The 22011-nt window shown below is 41.2% G+C and overlaps 1 protein-coding gene across 4 annotated transcripts in view; it reads left to right on the top strand.

The window, feature by feature from the left end:
• The window catches only part of FMO5 (flavin containing dimethylaniline monoxygenase 5), a 105812-nt gene that overhangs the window by 63019 nt on the left and 20782 nt on the right, over nucleotides 1–22011 (top strand). The window contains exons 1-3 of one of the 4 annotated variants that reach the window (XM_037061629.1): nucleotides 6281–6364; nucleotides 6618–6794; nucleotides 21810–21998. In XM_037061629.1, coding sequence (XP_036917524.1) covers nucleotides 6660–6794; nucleotides 21810–21998 — 324 coding nt within the window. In that variant the 5' untranslated portion in view covers nucleotides 6281–6364; nucleotides 6618–6659. Of the gene's footprint in view, nucleotides 1–6280; nucleotides 6401–6617; nucleotides 6795–21809; nucleotides 21999–22011 lie in introns of those variants that run through there. The other 3 variants (XM_037061627.1, XM_037061628.1, XM_037061630.1) reach the window with 3 other exon arrangements.

Genomic DNA, 22011 nt, shown 5'->3' with positions numbered 1-22011 from the left:
AGATCAGGAACAAGACAAGGTTGTCCACTTTCACCACTTCTATTCAATATAGTAGTAGAAGTTCTAGCCACAGCGAACAGGCAAGAAAAGGAAATAAAAGGAATCCAAATTGGAAAGGAGGAAACAAAACCGGCACTGTTTGCAGATGACATGATAGTGTACATGGAAAATCCTATAGCCTCTACCAAAAAACTCCTCGAACTAATAGATGAATTTGGCAAAACAGCGGGATACAAAGTCAATATCCAGAAATCAAAGGCATTTCTGTATACCAACAATGAAGCAGCAGAAGCAGAAACCAAGAAAAAAATCTCACTTGATATAGCAAAAAGAAAAATAAAATATCTGGGAATAAACCTAACCAAGGAGGTAAAAGACCTGTATACAGAAAACTACACAACACTGAAGAAAGAAATCAAGGAAGACACAAATAAATGGAAACATATACCGTGTTCCATATGGATTGGAAGAATTAACATCATCAAAATGTCCATATTACCCAAAGCAATTACAGATTCAATGCAATACCTATTAAAGTACCAATGGCCTATTTCACAGACATAGAACAAACACTTCAAAAATTTATATGGAACCATAAGAGACCCCGAATAGCAGCCGCAATTTTGAGAAAGAAGAACAAAGTAGGAGGGATCACAATATCTAATATCAAACTGTATTACAAGGCCACAGTAATCAAAACAGCCTGGTACTGGCATAAAAACAGGCACATAGACCAATGGAACAGAACAGAGAGCCCAGATATATACCCAAATCTCTACAGTCAATTAATATTCTACAAAGGGGCAGCAACATAAAATGGAGTAAAGATAGCCTCTTCAACAAATGGTGTTGGGAGAACTGGACAGCCACATGCAAAAAAATGAAACTCGAGCTCCAACTTACACCATACACCAAAATAAATTCAAGGTGGATAAAAGACTTAAATATAAGCCTGGAAACCATTAAAGCCCTAGAGGAGAGCATTGGCAAGAAAATCTCAGATATTCCATGCAGCAATATTTTTACTGATACATCCCCTAGAACAAGGAACATAATGGAAAGAATAAACAAATGCGATCTCATCAAACTTAAAAGCTTCTGCATGGCCAAGGAAAACAGTATCAAGATAAAAAGAGAAGCAACAGTTTGGGAAAACATATTTGCCAATGATACCTTTGGCAAAGGATTAATCTCCAAAATATACAAAGAACTCACACGACTCCACTCAAAGAAGACAGGCAACCCAATTATAAAATTGGCAAAGGACTTGAACATACACTTCGCCAAGGAGGACATACAGAGGATCCAGAGACACATGAAAAGATGCTCGATATCGCTAGCTATCAGAGAGATGCAAATCAAAAGCACAATGAGATACCACTTAACACCAGTCAGAATGGCTACCATAAACAAAGAAACAAACAAGAAGTGCTGGAGAGGTTGTGGGGAAAAGGGGACTCTAGTTCACTGTTGGTGGGATTGCAGACTGGTACAACCACTATGGAAAGCAGTATGGGATTTTCTCAGAAAACTAAAAATGGACGTGCCTTTTGACCCAGCAATTCCACTGTTAGGAGTATATCCTAGGAACCCTGAAACACCAATCCAAAAGAACCTATGCACCCCGATGTTCATAGCAGCACAATTCACGATAGCCAAGAGTTGGAAGCAACCTAGGTGCCCATCAGTAAATGACTGGATCAAAAAACTATGGTACATTTACACAATGGAATTCTATGCTGCAGAAAGGAAGAAGGAGGTCCTCCCCTTTGCAACATCATGGATGGAACTGGAAAGCGTTATGCTTAGCGAAATAAGCCAGGTGTTGAAAGACAAATACCATCTTTAACAGGAATCTAAACAACAAAACAAACAAGCTCACAAAATGTAACCAAAGACACTGAAATACATAATGTGCTGACAGGGTCCAGAGGGGAGAGGGGAGAGAATCACAGGGGAAAAGGGGAAGGACTCACATGAACAAGTATAAAGGCCACATGGACAATAACTAAGGTGGGGGGGACTGGGGGGGCAGGGCTGGGAATACAAGAAAGAAAACTGTACTTGAACAAGAGTTAAATAAAAAATTTTAAAAAATCTCAAAACACCAATTCAAAAGAATTTATGCTCCCTCATATTCATAGCATCACTGTTTACAATAGCCAAGATTTAAAAACAGCCTAAATGCCCATCATTAGATGAGTGGATAAAAAACTTTGTTACAGCTATACAGTGGAACTCTGTGCAGCAGAAAGAAAGAAGGAATTCCTATCTTTGTATACAGCACAGATGGAACTCGAGACTATTTAGCTATGTGAAATAAGCCAGTCAGTGAAAGATAAATACTATATGATCTCATTTATTGGAAGAATGTAATGAAAAAAATGATAAACAACAGAGAACTGAAGGCACATTAAATCATGGAACAGACTGACAGCTGTAAGAGGATAGGAGGGAGTTGGGGACTGTTTAAAATAAGGTGTAGGGATTAGTCAAAAAATATGTATGAAGGACCCATGGACAATGGTGAGGGGACTGATTATGGAAGTAGGGAGTGGGCTGGGTGGAGGGGGGCGCAAAGGGGTAGAAAATGGGACAACTTTAATAGCATAAACAATAAAAATTTTTGTAAGAAAAATACTTTTAAATTAGGTCAACTCTATGTAACTACTAAAAGGTTTTCCTAGATAAGAACCAAAAGATAGTACTACATCAAAAAGCAAAAATTTTTTTTTAATTACCGAAAAAATATATGAAACTCCATTCTTTTTTAAATATATTTTATTGATTATACCATTACAGTTCTTCAATTCCCCACCTTCATTCCCCTCCACCCGCACACTCCCTCCCCCACCATTCTCCCCCCCTTAGTTTATAGCCACGTGTCTCAAGTTCTTTAGATTCTATATTTCCCCCACTATTCTCGCCCTCCCCCCTATCTATTTTCTACCTACCATCTATGCTATTTTCTGTGCCTTCTCCCCCCTTCTCCTCCTCCCACCCCCCTGTTTCTAACCCTCCATGTGTTCTTCATTTCTATGGTTCCACTCCTGATCTAGCTGTCCTCTTGGTTTGCTTTTGTTTTAGGTGTGGTTGTTAATACCTGTGTGTTTGCTGTCCTTTCACTGTTAATATTATTCATCATCTTTTTCTTATATATGTCCCTTTAGCATTTCATATAATAAGGGCTTGGTGATGATGAACTCCTTGAATTTGACCTTATCTGAGAAGCACTTTATCTGTCCTTCCATTCTAAATGAAAGTTTTGCTGGATAGAGCAATCTTGGCTGTAGGTCCTTGGATTTCATGACTTGGAATACTTCTTTCCAGCCCCTCCTTGCCTGGAAGGTCCCTTTTGAGAAATCAGCTGACAGTCTGATGGGTACTCCTTTGTAGGTGACTGTCCCCTTATCCCTTGCTGCTTCTAGGATTCTCTCCTTCATTTTAATCTTGGCTAATGTAATGATTGTGTGCCTTGGTGTGTTCCTTCTTGGGTCCAACTTCTTTGGCACTCTCTGAGCTTCCTGGATTTCCTGGAAGTCTATTTCCTTTGCCAGACTGGAGAAGTTCTCCTTTATTATTTGTTCCAATAAGTGTTCCACTGTTGGCTGTTTCTTTCCCCCTTCTGGTACCCCTATAATCTGGATGTTGGAACGTTTAAAGATGTTCTGGAGGTTCCTAAGCCTCTCCTCATTGTTTTGAATTCTCATTTCTTCATTCCTTTCTGTTCGACTGTTTCGTTCTTCCTTTTGGTCCATTCCATTGATTTGAGTCCCAATTTCCTTTCCATCGCTATTGGTTTCCTGGACATCTCCCTTCATTTCAATTAGTTTAGCCTTCATATGTTCCTCTAATTTGTGACTGTAATCTACCAATTCTGTGAGCATCCTGATAAATAGTGTCTTAAATTGGGCTTCTGAGAGGCTGGCAATCTGTTGGTCGCTTAGAGTTATTGGCTCTGGGACTTTGAGTTCTTCTTGTGCCATCTTTTGGGCTGCTCGTGCCTGTTAAGTAGCAGGATCAGAGCCCTAGGTTTTCACTGGAGCAGGGCAACTCAGTTCGCTCGGTTGTGACGTTATATGTGGGGGCGGGGTCAAAGAGGGACAATGGCTTCCCTTTGCCGCCCACTGCCTCGACCCCCACCGGCACCGCAGCTACCACTGTCACCAGGCCCACGCGTTTCATTCCACTGCACTCGAGTGTGCCACCGCTGTCAGCCCTCCACCACTGGGTTCGTCCCCTGGGGTCTGCGTGGTCCGTCTCACTGTTCACGAATGTGCGACCTTGGTCAGTCTGCCCCGCACCCCGACTGGCTTTGGGCTGCCCGCGTGCCTAGCGCCTAGGTCGGGGGATCTGTCCTGCCCGACCTAGCTCCGCTGCTAGCTCCGCCTCTCTTACCGTCCCCGTTGAATGGTTCGTAGCTGTCGGACTTCCGTATAATTCCGTGTTCTGGTCTTTGGGTGTGTTCTAGTTCTCCAAAACTTTTGTTGTAGTCAAACTTGGTTGTGGGAGAAGACACAGTGTTTCCACCTATGCCTCCATCTTGGCGGAAGTCCTGAAACTCCATTCTAAAATCGAGTCTTGAACTTCTTGTCCTTCATTCTACCATTAGACTATGTTGATGTTATGTGTTCCGGTATGTGTATGTGTGTTTACCGTATTTTTTAATATAATATAGACCATGTATTGTGCAGGAATCTTCCTAATGGAACCCAATGACTCCCCAAAGCAAAGTTCTATTTTTAAAATAAGACACACTGTAGCTCAGCTAAAAGCAATTCAATGAGAGTGTTACAAAGGCAGAAGTTAGGCAAAAAGAAAGGAAATGAGAAATGAAAGAAGGACTCATGACTAAATGAGAACTAAAAATACCCTCCAAAAGGAGCAGTAGGCACAGTGATCAGAAATCCAGGCCTAACCCTGGACTGTATGGCTTGCATCCCTGACTTTCCACTTACTTGCAAAATGGGAGTAATAATGGTAATTGCCTTATAGAGTTGCTTAGAGGATTAAGTATCCATTCCCATTAAGCTTTTGAGTACCACACAATATAAGCTCTTGAGATATAACTACTCAAGAGCACAATACTTTTGAGGTAAGACCAGTCAGTGAAAATCCAGGGCTGACATTATTGGAATTCAACCATCTTGAGCAAAGTTGAGTAATGATGGATACTCAAGACACAGCCTACCTCTTCAACACCCCCTGTCTAGGTAGATTCCTGGGTTGGGTGTGCCCTGTGACTCAGTGAGTAAAATCCTGTATCTGTTATATTGACCTTTTCTGTGTGATTTTATATTTGAAAATTTTAAGTTACATTTTAAAAGTGGGTATTTTGTTGTTTTAATTCTACATGTAATGGCATGAGAGAAGACACTTGTAAACGTATTTTTATTTTTTTGGCATTATCAGTCTGTGTTTTGGTCTTTATTAAACTATAAACTCCTCTAAGTAGGAACTGCAATCCATTCTTCACTGTAGGCCAGCACCCATTTCAGTGCATGGGTCTTTTAAAGGAAATTTTCACCAATAGCATAGAACCAAAGATCCTATTTGTGAGGTGGGTTAAGAGTTCCGGGTGGAGGATGGACTGGGACCTGTTTTAACAGATCTCCTAAGAGATTAAGAGGTTCTCCACTTAAATTGTTGCGGCAAGGCTTGCTTTAAGGTTGTTGACAGTTTCCTTCATCAGTGAGAAGAGTTTGTCCCAAATACCATATGATCTCACCCTTAACTGAAACATAATCAACAAAAGAAAAAAGCAAACAAAATATAACCAGAGACACTGAAATTAAAACCAATCTAACCATAGCCATAGGTGAGCAGGGAGGGGACAGTGCAGGGAAGGGTTTTCAGGAACTACTATGAAGGACACATGGACAAAACCAAGGGGGGAGGATGGAAGCAAGGGAGGGAGGGAGGTTTGGCTGGGGTGGGGGGTAGTAGTGGGGGGGGGGAAAGCAGACAGCTGTAATTGAACAACAATAAAGTATTTTTAAAAAGAAAGAAAGAAGAGTTTATCCCTTTAAGGCAAGCACCAGGAAGCTCACAGCGGAAGCGGAGGGGCGGGGAAACAAAGGAGACAGAAGGCCTCTACATTTCCAGAGAGTGGTTGAGAGTGCGGGAAATGTCAGCTGAAAGAGACGTTGTAGGATTAATTTTTTTCTGCCCAAAGCAAGTTCCGGGTTTTATCGTCCTTCCCCGCCCCTCCGGGAACTGTGCCGCTGAGTGGGCGGGTTGTTGGCTGAAACGGGTGGTGCGGAATAGTTCGTTTCCATTGGCTGTTGCTGTTTGCGCTTTGTTGCTACACAGGTTGTTGAAAACAACCGAAGGGGTAAAGTAGCCTCCAGGTTTCAGCTCAAAGGTCTGCCTGGTGCTGTAAGAAGGGTAATGGGATTCGGTATGAGACAGTGGAGTTCTCAGTTCTGAGCCTCAGTTTGGACGCACGGGGCTCCCCAGTCCCACGCGTAGCAATTCCCAATGGCTAAGGAGACAGCAGAATCTGGCTACCCCAAAGACAACTGTTGTTGCAGGATTTATTCGGATGCTAGGGCCATGTTCCTTTCTTGAAAGGTGTTAACTTATGTGTGCTGTCTTTTGTCATTTTTTTTCTCTAGGTAGATTGTGTAGATAGACTCAGCCGAAGATCTCTGGAGACCATGACCAACAAAAGAATTGCTGTGATTGGGGGAGGTGTGAGCGGGCTCACATCTATCAAGTGCTGCTTAGAAGAAGGCTTGGAGCCCATTTGCTTTGAAAGTACTGATGACATCGGAGGGCTCTGGCGGTTCCAGGTAAATCTCCTGGTTTATTCAGACATTAATAAACAATTAGGAACATACAAGTAGGAGCATGTGACATTTTATCTTGTGTCAGGAAATATGATGGCCTTGACAGTGGTTGAATGTACTAGAATTCAGTCTGCTGACCTCTTCTCTGCAGCCATCACTTCTGTACAGATTCCTCTTTCCCTAGGTTGGCAGCAAAATAAAATACAGGCATCATTAGTTTTCCTTTTACCGACGTCCTGAAAAATGGCACAAAGATCATTTCCTTTACTGAGTCTTGCTGCTATCCAGAAGAGGGGAGCTCTGGGTGGTGGTGAGGGGGAAACAAGATAACAAACAGAAAATGCAAAGTGTTAGAAAATTTAGAGTGGTTGTTCCTGGTCTGCATTAATAGGTAAGTGATGTAAAGTACCTGCTTACAACTCCTTCCAGCAATCTCCCCTTTTAATCTTCTCTAACCTCGTTACCTTTCTTTTCCTTTCCTTTCTCCCTCCCTTCCCCCCTCCCCCCTCTCTCTTTCTTTCTTCTTTCTTTCCTTTCTCTCTCTCTCTCTTTCTCCCTCCCCCTCCCTTCCTTCCTTTCTTTTTCTTTCTTTGAATTCTGGTTCACTTTATATAATTCTCTCATAATCTTTGTCCTTTGGTAGAATATGAAGTCTAGCTGCCTTCTTTCTTTTGAACTTGAGAAATCAAATCAGTAGGTCAAAGCCCTACCTTCAGAAGAAGGTAGAAAACACTTGCACCTGGGTTTTCTTGTCTTTGCAGATATTCAGTTTTAAAGTTGAGTTGCTTTAACATGCATATCCAGATCTGTAACTTGTTACTAACAGTTAAGGTATTATCTACTTCAATGATAGTTAAGCTTATCATATGACAAATAATATTAAGCTCCTTTCCTGATCTCCAAAGTGACATGCATTGAGTTTGCTTTTAAACTCACTTTCTAAACCAGTGAATGGTATCGGAGTATCCGTATATGTTTTACATTTCATAAAAACTAACACAGTGTTGATCAGCTCCTTAAAAGTGGCTTCATAGCATTCCTTAGTTGAGCAGTACAGTCCTTTTGCATCTTGGCTCTATTCTGGAGGACTAACTCTATTGAACAGTATTTAATATTGTTAAATATTGTTAAACAATGTTAAATATTGTTAAATATTTAACTCTAACATCTGTATCTATTATATTATACATCCTATTTTACATATATTTAATATATATGAGATATTATATATATATATATATATATGTGTGTGTGTGTGTGTGTGTCAGAATACCTGTTCTTTTGAGACGGATCCCAGGAATACAGGATGTATTTTTTTTTCTTCTCAAATACCATCACTTGCATTTTCTTTTCTCTGCTTCTTTTTCTCTATTCCACCCACCAAACAGGAGTAGGATTCATCATTTGCCACCTTCTTGATATTGCTGAAAATTTCTAGTAATAATTATCCCCCTATACCTATGAAGGATATGTTTCAGGATCCCCAGTGGATGCCTGAAACCACAGGTAATACTAAACCCTATAGAAACTGGTTTTTTTCTATACATACATCCCTATAATAAAGTTTAATTTATAAATTAGGCACAGAAGAGATTAACAACAATAATTAATAAAGTAGTGCCATTATAATATACTGTAAAAAGGTTATATGATGTGGTCTCTCTCAAAATATCTTACTGTATTATACTCAAGTTTTCACTTAAAGAAATCACTTACGGCTTCTCTTTGGCATATTGGAATTATCAGCAAAACTACTCTTGTACTTTGGAGCCATTACTAAGCAAAATACTGTTCCTTGAACACAACCACTGCAATACTTTTGATAGTCAATATGATAACCAGGGTGGCTATAAACAACTAACTTGCAGGGAGCATATACAGTGTAGATATGATAGACAAAGGGATGATTCATGCCACAGGCAGGTTAGAGAAGGACAGAATGAGATTTCATCATGCTGCTCAGAATAGCACAAAATTTAAAACTTAGGAATTGTTTATTTCTGGAATTTCCCATTTACTATTTTCAGACCAAAGTTAACTATAGGTAACTGAAACCGCAGAAAGCTGATAAGGAAAGACTGCTATATATATAAGTTCTCAAGACATTAGTTTCCATCAATTCTTGATCTCATCACTAATGTTAGGTATGACAGGTGGTGGAAAAGTACATTGTGTTAACTTACACTCTGTCCAGCATAAGTTTCAATTTTACTTCATTTTTGCTGACACTGAATAATTGACATTTTAAAAAAGATTTTATTTCTTTTTAGAGAGAGGAGAAGGGAAAGAGAAGGAGAGAGAGAGAAACATCATGTGTGGTTGCCTCTCATGTTCCCCCTACTGGAGACCTGGCCTCCAACCCAGGCATGTGCCCTAGACTGGGAATCAGACGGGCGACCCTTTGGTTCACAGGCCCTTGCTCAGTCCACTGAGCTATGCCAGCCAGGGTGACATTTTGAAAAATTACATTATATTGTTTATGCTATTACAGTTGTCCCAGTTTTTCCTCCTTTGGTCTCCTCTACCCAGCTCCTACACACACACTCCCTCAGGCAATCCCCACACCATGTCCATGGGTCATGCATATATGTTCTTTGGCTACTCTATTGCCTATACTGTCCTTTATACTCCCATGACTGCTAAGTAACAACCAATTTGTACTTCTTAATCCCTTTACCTTTTTCACCCATCCCCTTGACCCCCCTCCCATCTGTCAATCATCAAAACATTCTCTGTATCTATGATTCTTGTTTTTGATTTTCTTGTTCATTTATTTTGTTTTTTAGAATCAACTGTTGATAAATATGTATTTATTGCCATTTTATTGTTCATATTTTTATCTTCTTCTTAAAGAAGACCTTTAACATTTCATATAATACTGGTTTGATGATGATGAACTCCTTTAGCTTTTTCTTATCTAAGAAACTATCTGTCCTTCAATTCTAAATGATAGCTTTGCTGGATAGAGTAATTTTGGCTGTAGGTCCTTGATTTTTATCATTTTGACTATTTCTTGCCAATTTCTTATTTTTATTATTGTTATTATTTTCTAATCGTTATTGTATTTTTTCATTACCTTTTAGTCCCTTTATACCCTTGTCTCCCCAGCAATCACCACATTGTTGTCCATGTCCATGAGTCCTTTTTCCTTTTCACTCAATCCCCCTAACCACTAAGCTCCCCTGCCAACTAGCTTTCATCCTGCTATGAGTCTGTCCCCATTTTCCTTTTTAGTTCAGTTTGTTCATTAGATTCCACATACGAGTGAATCATATGGTATTTGTCTTCTTCTTACTGGCATATTTCAGTTAGCATAATGTTCTCCAGGTCCATCCATACTGTCACAAAGGGTAAAATTTTCTTCTTTTTTATGGTCGAGTAGTATTCCATTGTGTAAATGTCCCATAGTTATTTAATCCACTCATCTGTTGATGGACACTTGGGCTGCTTCCATATCTTAGCAATTGCAAATAATGCTGCAATGAACATAGGGGTGCTTATGTTCTTTCAAGTTAGTGTTTTGGGTTCCTTGGGATATATTCCCAGAAGTAGGATTGCTGGGTCAAAAGGCAGATTCATTTTTAGTTTTTTGAAGTATCTCCATACTGCTTTGTTTTAGCCTGCAAAGTTTCTATTGAGAAATCAGCTGACAGTCTTATGGGAGCTCCCTTGTAGGTAACTAACTTTTTCTCTCACCACTTTTAAGGTTCTCTCTTTGTCTTTAACCTTTGGCATTTCAATTATGATGTGTCTCTTGATGTAGACATCTTTGGGTTTATCTTGTTTGGAACTCTGTGCTTTCTGGACTTGTATATCTATTTCCTTTACCAAGTTAGGGAAGTTTTCGGTCATTATTTTTTCAGATAGGTTTCTGATTTCTTGCTCTCTATTCTCCTTCCAACACCCCAATGATGCAAATAATTGGCGGTGCTGGAAGGAGAATGTTGGTATGTTTGGAAATTGCCCCATAGGCTCCTTACATTATTCTCATATTTTTTAAATTATTTTTTTTCTTGCTGTTCTGATTGGTTGTTTTTTCTTCCTTCTGTTCCAAATTGCTGATTTGATTATCATTTCATCCACTCTACTGTCGATTCCCTGTAAATTGTTATTTATTTTAAGTAATGTATCTTTTGCTTCTGACTGGATATTTTTATGCTGTTGAGGTACTTGCCAAGTTCCTTGAATATCATTATTACAGTTTTTTTAACTCTACACCTAATAGATTGCTTGTCTCCATTTAGTTTAGTGGGGGTTTTTTTTTTTTTAGTTTTGTTTTATTCTTTCATTTTGGACGTGTTTCTTTGTCTCCTCATGTTGGCAGCCTCCTTGCATTTGTGTCTGTGTATTAGGTAGAGCTGCTACAACTCCCAAGCTTGGTAGAGTGGCTTAGTGTAGTAGGTATCCTGTAGAGTCTAGGGCACAGCCTCCCCTATTACCTAAGCACAGTACTCAAGTTATGCCCACCATGTATCTTGTGTATACCCTCCTGTAATAGGTTAGCCTTGATTGGTGTTGGCACATCCAAGGTCAGGCACCACCTGTGTTCTCTAAGATCACACAGCATAAGCTGCAAAGCAATTTGCAGATGGCTGCTACTTGTGCTACTGGGAGGTGCCCAGGTGAGGCCAAGCTGTGAACCAAGACTGGCCGCTGCTAGTGCTGGGCCTGAAGCAACTTAGTGAGGGGTATGGGGCTCTGTGGCTTTGTTGGAGAAGTCTCCAAAAATGAGTAATGGCCTCTGCCAGCACTTCTGTCTGGGAGAAATCTGTCCTCCAGCTTTTGCCCTGATACTAGACAATTCACTTCCTTCCTGTGTGTTCTGATACCTTTTAGTCTGCTGTCCCATGCTGGAGCTGAGAGGCAGTGAGTCCAAGTAAGTCTTTGCATCTTTAAGATGAACTGCCTGAGAATCCCACAGTTTCTGTCTCCCACAGCCTTATTCCCCACTAGTTTTTGCCAGAAGTTATGGGGACTTATATTTCTGGCACTGGAATCCTGGGCTGGGGAGCCTAGTATGAGGCTAGGACCCCTACCCCTGAGATAACCCTCCTGATTTTTATCTGCCACATGTGGGTGAGGGACCAGCCTGTTCCATGTCCACCCCTCCTACCAGTCTTCATGCAGTGTCTTCTTTAATTCTGTATTTGGTTTCTTCATTAATTCCATAGTTGTAGGACTTTCATTCAGCTCAATTTCTGATGGTTCTGAATGATGGTTCTATAGTTTAGTTGTAATTTTATTTTGATGTGGTTGTGTGGGAAGGAAGCCATGTTTATCTGTTGCCATCTTGACTGAAAGTTCTGTAATTTCCTTTTAAATTAGTAAAAATGAGGTAAAACAGGAACATATACTGGGCAGAATTTAAGTTAGTACATTATTCCTGGAGAGCAATCTCATAAGTATATGAAAACCCTCAAAACTCACCTAGGCTTTGAGATACATAAAATAGTTAATATTATTATTCAGATGGACAGTTCTTGGAATTTCAGGTCATTGCAATCAGGTGACAACTGCAACTGGACATCTGCTATAGTCTGTTTGCTCACACATTTAGAGCTTCAACTGGGATAAGCAGAATTTCTGAGGGCTGGTTGCACATCTCTCTATCCCATACATTCTCTTCATGTGACTAACATGGATTTCCTCACAGTATGGTAGTCTCAGAGTAGCTGGACTTTTTACATGGCTGCTGACTTCCACCAGAGCAAGCTTTCTAAGAGACCTAGGCAGAGGCTGAAAGACTACTTATGACAGTCTTAGAAGCCATTCAGTATCATTCCAACTGCCTGCTGCTAGTCAAAAGCAAGTCATAAAGGCAAGTCATTCAAGGTGTGTGTGTATGTAACTTTTTAAAAAATTATTGTTCAAGTACAGTTTTCTGTCTTTTACTCTCATCCCACCCCCACCCCCAGTGCTCCCCACCTCCCTCCCATCTTTACACCCCTCTAGATGTTGTCCATGTGTCCTGTATACTAGTTCCGGTAAATCCTTCCCCTTTTTCCCCTGAAATTCCTTCCCCTTTCCCCTCTGGTCATTGTCCCACTGTTCTCTATTTCAGTGTCTTTGTTTTTATTTTGCTTGCTTGTTTGTTTTGTTGTTTAGCTTCCTGTTAAAGGTGAGATCATATGGTCTTTGTCTTTCACCACCTGGCTTATTTCACTCAGCATAATGCTTTCCAGTTCCATCCATGCTGTTGCAAAGGGTAGGAGCTCCTTCTTTCTTTCTACTGCATAGAATTCCATTGTGTAAATGTACCATAGTTTTTTGATCCATTTACTGGCGGGCACCTAGGTTGCTTCCAGCTCTTGGCTATTGTAAATTGTGCTGCTATGAACACTGGGTGCATAGGTTCTTTGGGATTGGTGTTTCAGGGTTCTTAGGATATAATCCCAGCAGTGGAATTGCTGGGTCAAAAGGCAGTTCCATTTTTCCTTTTCTGAGGAAATTCCATACTGTTTTCTACAGTGGTTGTACCAGTCTGCAATCCCACCCAAAATGGATTAAGGTCCCCTCTTCTCCACAACCTCTCTAATACTTGTTTGTTGCTTTGTTTATGATGGCCATTCTAACCAGTGTAAAGTGGTATCTCATTGTGGTTTAAATTTCCATCTCTCTGATAGCTAGTGATACGGAGCATGTTTTCATGTGTCTCTGGATCTTCTGTATGTCCTCCCTGGAAAAATGTCTGTTCAAGTCCTTTGCCCACTTTTTAATTGGGTTGCTTGTCTTCTTGGAGTGGAGTCGTGTAAGTTCTTTGTATATTTTGGAGATTAAACCCTTGTCTGAGGTATCATTGGCAAATGTGTTTTCCCATACAGTTGGTTCTCTTTTTATTTTAGTACTGTTTTCTTTAGCCATGCAAAAGCTTTTAATTTTGATGATATCCCATTTGTTTATTCTTTCCTTTATGTCCCTAGCTCTAGGGTACGTATCAGTAAAAACGTTGCTGCGTGAAATATCTGAGATTTTCCTGCCAATGTTCTCCTCTAGGACTTTAACAGCTTATATTTAAGTCTTTAATCCACCTTGAATTTATTTTGGTGTATGGTGTAAGTTGGTGCTCAAGTTTCATTTTTTTGCATGTAGCTGTCCAGTTCTCCCAACACCATTTGTTGAAAAGGCTGTCTTTACTCCATTTTATGTTATTGCCCCCTTTGTCGAATATTAATTGACTATAGAGATTTGGGTTTATTTCCGGGCTCTCTGTTCTATTCCATTGGTCTATGTGCCTGTTTTTGTGCCAGTACCAGGCTGTTTTGATTACAGTGGCCTTGTAATACAGTTTGATATCAGGTATTGTGATCCCTCCTACTTTGTTCTTCTTTCTCAAAATTGCGGCTGCTATTCAGGGTCTCTTATGGTTCCATATAAATTTTTGAAGTGTTTGTTCTATGTCTGTGAAATAGGCCATTCGTACTTTAATAGGGATTGCATTGAATCTGTAAATTGCTTTGGGTAGTATGGACATTTTGATGATGTTAATTCTTCCAATCCATATGGAACACGGTATATGTTTCCATTTATTTGTGTCTTCCTTGATTTCTTTCTTCAGTGTTGTGTAGTTTTCTGCATACAGGTCTTTTACCTCCTTGGTTAGGTTTATTCCCAGATATTTTATTTTTCTTTTTGCTATATCGAATGGGATTTTTTTCCTGATTTCTGCTTCTGCTGCTTCATTGTTGGTATACAAAAATGCCTTTGATTTCTGGATATTAACTTTGTATCCCGCTGTTATGCCAAATTCATTTATTAGTTCCAGCAGTTTTTTGGTAGAGGCTATAGGGTTTTCCATGTACACTATCATGTCATCTGCAAACAATGCCAGTTTTGTTTCCTCCTTTCCGATTTGGATGCCTTTTATTTCCTTTTCTTGTCTGATCGCTGCAGCTAGAACTTCTAATACTATATTGAATAGAAGTGGTGAAAGTGGGCAACCTTGTCTTGTACCTGATCTTAGTGGAAAAGCTTTTAGTTTTTGCCCATTGAGTATGATGTTGGCTGTAGGTCTTTCATATATGGCCTTTATTATATTGAGGAATGTTCCCTCTATTCCCACCTTGCTGAGTACCTTTATCATAAATGGGTGTTGTACCTTATCAAAAGCTTTTTCCGCATCTATTGATATGACCATGTGGTTTTTGTCTTTGCTTTTGTTTATTTCGTGTATTACATTTATTGATTTGCGTATATTGAACCATCCTTGCATCCCTGGGATGAATCCCACTTGGTCGTGGTGTATGATCTTTTTGATGTATTGTTGGATGCGATTTGCCAATATTTTATTGAGGATTTTAGCATCTATGTTCATCAGTGATATTGGCCTGTAATTTTCTTTCTTTGTTGTGTCTCTATCTGGCTTTGGAATTAGGGTGATGCTGGCTTCATAGAAAGAGTTGGGGAGTTTTCCCTCCTTTTGGATTTTTTGGAATAGTCTGTGAAGAATAGGGGTTAGCTCTTCCTTAAAAGCTTTGTAGAATTCTCCTGTGAAACCATCTGGTCCAGGGCTTTTGTGTGATGGGAGTTTTTTGATTACTTCTTCAATTTCATTTGCTGTTATTGGCCTGTTCAGGTTTTCTGCTTCTTTTTCATTGAGTTTTGGAAGATTATATTTTTCTAGAAATTTGTCCATTTCACCTAGGTTTTCAAATTTCTTGGCATACAGTTCTGCATAGTAATTTCTTACAATCCCTTCTATTTCTGTGGTATCAGTTGTAATCTCTCCTCTTTCATTTCTGATTGTGTTTATTTGGGTCCTCTCTCTTCTTTTCTTGATGAGCCTACTTAAAGGTTTGTCTATTTTGTTTATCTTTTCAAAAAACCAACTCCTGGATTCATTGATCCTTAGAATTGTGCTTTTAGTTTCTATGTCATTTAATTCTGCTCTGATCTTGGTTATTTCCTTCCTTCTACTTGCTCTGGGCTGTCTTTGTTGTTGTTCCTCGAGTTCTTGGAGGCGTCGGGTTAGGTTGTTTGTTTGAAATGTTTCTATCTTCTTTAGGTAGGCCTGTATTGCTATGAACTTCCCTCTCAGGACTGCCTTCACTGTGTCCCATAGGTTTTGGGTTGTTGTGAGTTCATTTTCATTTGTTTCCAGAAGCTTTCTGATTTCTTCCCTAATTTCAATCTTGACCCATTCGTTGTTTAATAGCCTACCATTCAGTCTCCACGATTTTGGGTGTTTTGGGTTTTTTTCATTGGGGTCGGTTTCCAATTTCAGTCCCTTGTGATCAGAGAAAATGCTTGGTATGATTTCTATTTTCTTGAATTTATTGAGACTCGTTTTGGGTCCTATCATGTGATCTATCTTTGAAAATGTTCCATGTGCGTTTGAAAAGAAATTGTATTTAGCTTCTTTGGGATGGAGGGCTCTATATATATCAATTAGGTCCATTTGTTTAGAGTGTCATTTGATGGTGCAATATCTTTGTTGATATTTTGTTTGGAAGATTTGTCCAATTTAGACAGTGGGGTGTTAAAATCCCCTACTATAATTGTGTTGCTGTGAATTTCTTTCTTGAGGTCCTCCAGAATTTTCTTTATATATTTGGGTGCTCCTATGTTGGGTGCATATATATTTACGATGTTAATGTCTTCTTGGTGGATTCTCCCTTTGAGTATTATGAAGTGACCTTCTGGGTCTCTCTTTATGGCCCTTCTTTTGAAGTCTATTTTGTCTGATATGAGAATTGCTACCCCGGCATTTTTTTCTTGTCCATTTGCTTCGAAAATTTGGTTCCATTCTTTCACTTTTAGTCTGTGGTGGTCCTTTGACCTGAGGTGGGTCTCCAATAGGCAGCATATGTGTGGGTCATGCTTTCTTATCCATTCAGCTATTCTATGTCTTTTAATTGGTGCATTTAATCCATTTATATTTAAGGTTATTATTGAAAGGTACTTATTCATTGCCATTTGTGTACCTGTGTTCCTCTCTCTCTATCTCTTTTCCTTCCTTTCCTAAAGCAGTCCTTTTAGTAATTCTTGTAGAGCTGGTTTGGTGGAGGCGTATTCTTTTAGACTTCTTTTGTCTTGGAAGCTCTTTATGTGGCCTTCTATCTTGATTGAGAACCTTGCTGGGCACAATAGCCTTGGTTGTAGTCCTCTGTTTCTCATTACTTGGAATATTTCCTGCCATTCTCCTCTTGCTTGGAATGTTTCCTTTGAGAAGTCAGTAGCCAACCTTATTGGGGCCCCCTTGTATGTTATTTCCTTTTTCTCCCTTGCTGCCTTTAGGATTTTCTCTTTGTCTTGGAGGTTTGCCATTTTAATGATGATGTGTCTTGCAGTAGGCCTCTTTGGGTTCCACCTGTTTGGGACCATCTGCGATTCCTGAATCCGTGTGACTTTCTCTCTCCTCAACTTAGGAAAATTTTCCGTAATTACTCTTTCAAGGAGGTTTTCTATCCCTTGTTCTTCTTCCTCTCCTTCTGGTATTCCTATTATTCGGATGTTATGACGTTTCATGTTGTCTTGCATTTCTCTTAAATTCTCCTCATTTTTTCTGATTCTCTTTTCCATTATTTGGTCCGTCTGGGAGATTCTTTCTATCCTGTCTTCTGTCTCACTTACGCGATCTTCCGCCATATCGATTCTATTCTTCATACCTTCTACTGTGTTCTTCAGTTCTTCAATTGTATTCTTCATTTCCTCTTGGCCTTTACTAAGGGTTTCCATTTCCTTTTTCATGTTGGTGTAGTTTGCAGAGAGCTCACTGTAGCTCCCCTGTAGTTTCTGGTAGCTCGTTTTAAGCTCTTTGAATATCCTGATAACCAGTGTTTTGAATTCAATATCTGATAGTTGGCTTGCCTCCATTTCATCTAACGTTCTTTCTGAGACTTCCTCCTTTTCTTTCATTTGGGGGTTGTTTCTTTGTCTTCCCATTTTTTGTGTTGCTCTTCTTGTTGGCTTCAGCTTCTTAAAGTGGTCTGTTCTGGGTTCCTGGGTTTATGGTGTGAATTTCTGTGGTAAGATGCCTGTGAGATTCAGTGGTGCAGTCTCCTGCAGGTATTTTGGTGTTCTCCACTTCCACCTACTCCTCTTTTTGGCTTCCAGCTGGTCAAACCTTTTCTTCTGGTCTCCCTAGCTGCAGCAGCCTGAGGGGCTATTAGTGTGGCCTCTCTCTGGTCTTGGTGAACTTAGCTGGTCTCGCCAGTGCTCTCCCAAGATCCAGAATGGCGCCACTCTCCCGTGCCTCACTGAGAGCAGGTTTTTCCCCAGGCTTCCCAACTCTGACCTGGCGTGAGGGCATGCACTCCCAGCCAGGCTTTCCTGGTCTCACAGGCTTGTGCTTGGACCTTTCCCAGTGCTGTGGCTGCACACACTGGGCAACTCACAATTCTTCCAAGCTGGCAACCACAGCCTGACTCCCTGTGCTTCTCAGTCTGAGCCCAGCTGGGTAGGGATGGATCTGGCGATTGGCGCTTCCCCAGGGGCCCTGTCAGTCGCTCGCAGTGCCCCGAGGCTTTGTGAGCGCCAGCTGGAGTTCCCTGGTATTGGGAATGCGCACCACTGGGAATGCTTGCCACCAGGAATGCACGCCACCGGGAATGCACGGGATTCCCAGACTTCCAAGCTGGTGACCACACTGGACTCTGGATGCTTCTCAGCCTGCGCCCGGGCTGGGTAGGGATGGATCTGGCGATTGGCCCTTCCCCAGGGGCCCTGTAAGTCGCTCGCAGCGCCCCGATGCTGTGTGAGCGGCCGCTGGAGTCCCCGGCTGGAGTCCCCCGGTATCGGGAATGCGCACCTCCGGGAATGCGAGCCACCCAGACCTCCAAGCCGGCAACTACAGCCTGCCTTCCGGTGCTTCTCAGCCTGCGCCCGGCTGGGTAGGGAGGGAGCTGGTGACTGGTGCTCTTCCAGGGGCACTGACTGTATCCCGAAGCTCCCCCGAGACTGTGGGAGCGCCGGCTCAGGCTACTGGGAATGCTGGGGCCCCTCAGTTCCCCAAACTGGCAAACACAGCCTGACTCCATGGGTTATCAGAGTTCTCCGGTTTGCTTCCCAATGCCCACTCCTCTCTCTGCCACTACAGGCAAACCGATCTCTCCTGGTGTTTTCCAATCTGCACCCTGCTGGTTAGAGAGGATGCCGGTGACTAGTTCTCTCATAGGGTTGTCGTTGTTGCCCTCCCTCGGCTCTCAGAGATCAGGGCAGCCCTGCCAGGGCCCTGGCGCTGCCAGCGAAGGGCCCCGCAGCCTCAGTGCTGTTCCCTCGTACCTTGGTGATCTGAGGTCCGTCTCCTCTCCTCAACCTCTGGTCATTCAGTGTCTGCTATACTCTCTGGGGTCCTGCCATCCCATATGCTGGGTCCCTGTTGGGTGTTTGCCGTGCTCCTCTGCAGAGCAGCCTGGTTTTTCTCCTGCGTGTGAAGGGAAGCAAAATCCTTTGTCCTACTCCGCCGCCATCTTCCCACTCAGAATCCAACACCATTTGTTGAAGAGGCTATTTTTATCCCATTTTATGTTACTGCCTCCTTTGTCGAATATTAATTGACTGTAGAGAGTTAGGTGTATTTTTGGGCTCTCTGTTCTGTTCCATTGGTCTGTGGGCCTGTTTCTATGCCAGTAGCAGGCTGTTTTGATTACAGTGGCCTTGCAATACAGTTTGGTATCAGGTATTGTGATCCCTTTTACTTTGTTCTTCTTTCTCAACATTGCAGCTGCTATTTGGGGTCGTTTGTTGTTCCATATAAATTTTTCAAGTGTTTGTTCTATGTCTGTGAAGTATGTCATTGGTACTTTATTAGGTATTGCATTAAATCTGTAAATTGCTTTGGGTAGTATGGACATTTTGATGATGTTAATTCTTCCAATCCATGAACATGGTGTATGTTTCCATTTGTTTGTGTCTTCCTTAATTTCTTTCTTCAGTGTTGTGTAGTTTTCTTTTTTTGTTGTTGCTAGAACAAAATTCTAATTTCATTTATTATTGAAATATATTGATATATTCATTTTATTTCATATAATTTTTAAAAATATATTTTATTGATTATGCTATTACAGTTGTCCCATTTCCCCCCGTCCCTCCCCTCTACCCTGCACACCCCATCCCACCCACATTTCTTCCCTTTAGTTCATGTCCATGTGTCATACTTATAAGTTTTTTGGCTTCTACATTTCCTATACTATTCTTACTCTCCTCTGTCTATTTTCTTTCTTTTAATATATTTTATTGTTTATGCCATTGCAGTTGTTCTATTCCCCCCTTTCATTCCCCTCTACCCTGCATACCCCTCCCCCACCATTCCCCCCCTTTAGTTTATGACCATGTGTCTCAAGTTCTTTAGATTCTATATTTCCCCTACTATTCTTGCCCTCCCCCCTATCTATTTTCTGCATACTCTCTAGGCTATTTTCTGTGCCTTCTCCCCCCTTCTCCTCCTCCTACTCCCCTGTTGCTAACCCTCCATGTGTTCTTCATTTCTATGGTTCCACTCCTGATCTAGCTGTCCTCTTGGTTTGTTTTTGTTTTAGGTGTGGTTGTTAATAACTGTGAGTTTGCTGTCCTTTCACTGTTAACATTTTTCAAATTCTTTTTCTTATATAAGTCCCTTTAACATTTCATATAATAAGAGCTTGGTGATAATGAACTCCTTGAATTTGATCTTATCTGAGAAGCACTTTATCTATCCTTCCATTCTAAATGAAAGCTTTGCTGGAAAGAGCAATCTTGGCTGTAGGTCTTTGGATTTCATGACTTGGAATACTTCTTTCCAGCCCCTCCTTGCCTGTAAGGTCTCTTTTGAGAAATCTGTGACAGTCTGATGGAAACTCCTTTGTAGGTGACTGTCCCCTTATCTCTTGGTGCTTCTAGGATTCTCTCCTTCATTTTAATCTTGGCTAATGTAATGATGATGTGCCTTGGTGTGTTCCTTCTTGGGTCCAACTTCTTTGGGACTCTCTGAGCTTTCTGGATTCCCTGGAAGTCTATTTCCTTGGCCAGACTGGGGAATTTCTCCTTTATTATTTGTTCGAATAAGTTTTCCACTTATGGCTGTTTCTTTTCCCCTTCTGGTACCCCTATAATTCAGATGTTGGAACGTTTCAAGATGTCCTGAAGGTTCTTAAGCCTCTCCTCATTTTTTTGAATTCTTGTTTCTTCATTCATTTCTGGTTGGATGTTTCATTCTTCCTTCTGTTCCATTCCATTGATTTGAGTCCCAGTTTCCTTTCCATCACTATTGGTTTCCTGTGTATTCCCTTCATTTCAATTAGTTTAGCCTTCATTTGTTCCTCTAATTTGTGACTAAAATCAACCAGTTCTGTGAGCATCCTAATCACCAGTGTTTTGAACTGTGCATCTGAAAGCTTGGCTATTTCTTGGTCGCTTAGAGTTGTTGGTTCTGGGGCTTTGAGTTCTTGAGCCATATTTTGTACAGTTGGTGCCTGTTACGTATGAGGAGCAGAGCCCTAGGTGTTCACCAGGGTGGGAAAACTCAGTTGCTGGGTTGTGACGTTGTATGTGGAGGCGGGGTCAAAGAGGGGCAATGGTAGTTTCCTCTGCTGCTTCCCCCTGCTGGGGCCTGCATGGTCTGTTTCACTGCTCACTCCTTTACTGGTTTTTCTGCGCGCAAATGTGTGACCACGGTCAGCCTGCCTCCTTGCACCGTCTGGGTCCAACCGTGGCAACCCCACACCTGGGATCTGCCAACAGCTGCCTACTTGCCTGCCTTGGGGGATCTTTCCTGCCTGACCATACTCCGTTGCTGGCTCCGCCCCTCTTACCAGCCTGGCTGAATGGTTCATTGTTGTCGGACTTCCGTATAATTCAATTTTCTGTGTTTTGGCTGTGTTTTTGTTTACTAAAACTTTGTTGTCTTTAAACTTGGTGTGGGAGAAGGCACAGTGTTTTCACCTATGCCTCCATCTTGGTGGAAGTCCCACCGTCTCTGTAGTTTTCTTGTTGTAACTTTTTTTAATAACATTTCTTTCAGAGAATTTTTGAACTGTTTATCAGCTGTTTACAAAACATGAAGTTAATTCTGTAGTGCCTCTGAATACATCTTATTTACTGCAGGAAAATCCTGAAGAAGGAAGGGCCAGTATTTACAAGTCAGTGATCATCAACACTTCTAAGGAAATGATGTGCTTCAGTGACTATCCCATCCCAGACCATTTTCCTAACTTCATGCACAACTCCCAGGTCCTGGAATATATCAGGATGTATGCCAAAGAATTTGACCTTCTAAAGTACATCCAATTGACGGTAGGGAATTTTG

Source organism: Sturnira hondurensis, unplaced genomic scaffold (assembly GCF_014824575.4).
Source record: "Sturnira hondurensis isolate 20B ecotype Veracruz unplaced genomic scaffold, ASM1482457v3 Scaffold0013475, whole genome shotgun sequence".
NCBI lineage: Eukaryota > Metazoa > Chordata > Mammalia > Chiroptera > Phyllostomidae > Sturnira > Sturnira hondurensis.
The sequence above is the reverse complement of the archived record's forward strand: the minus strand, read 5'-3'. Positions and strand labels throughout refer to the sequence as shown.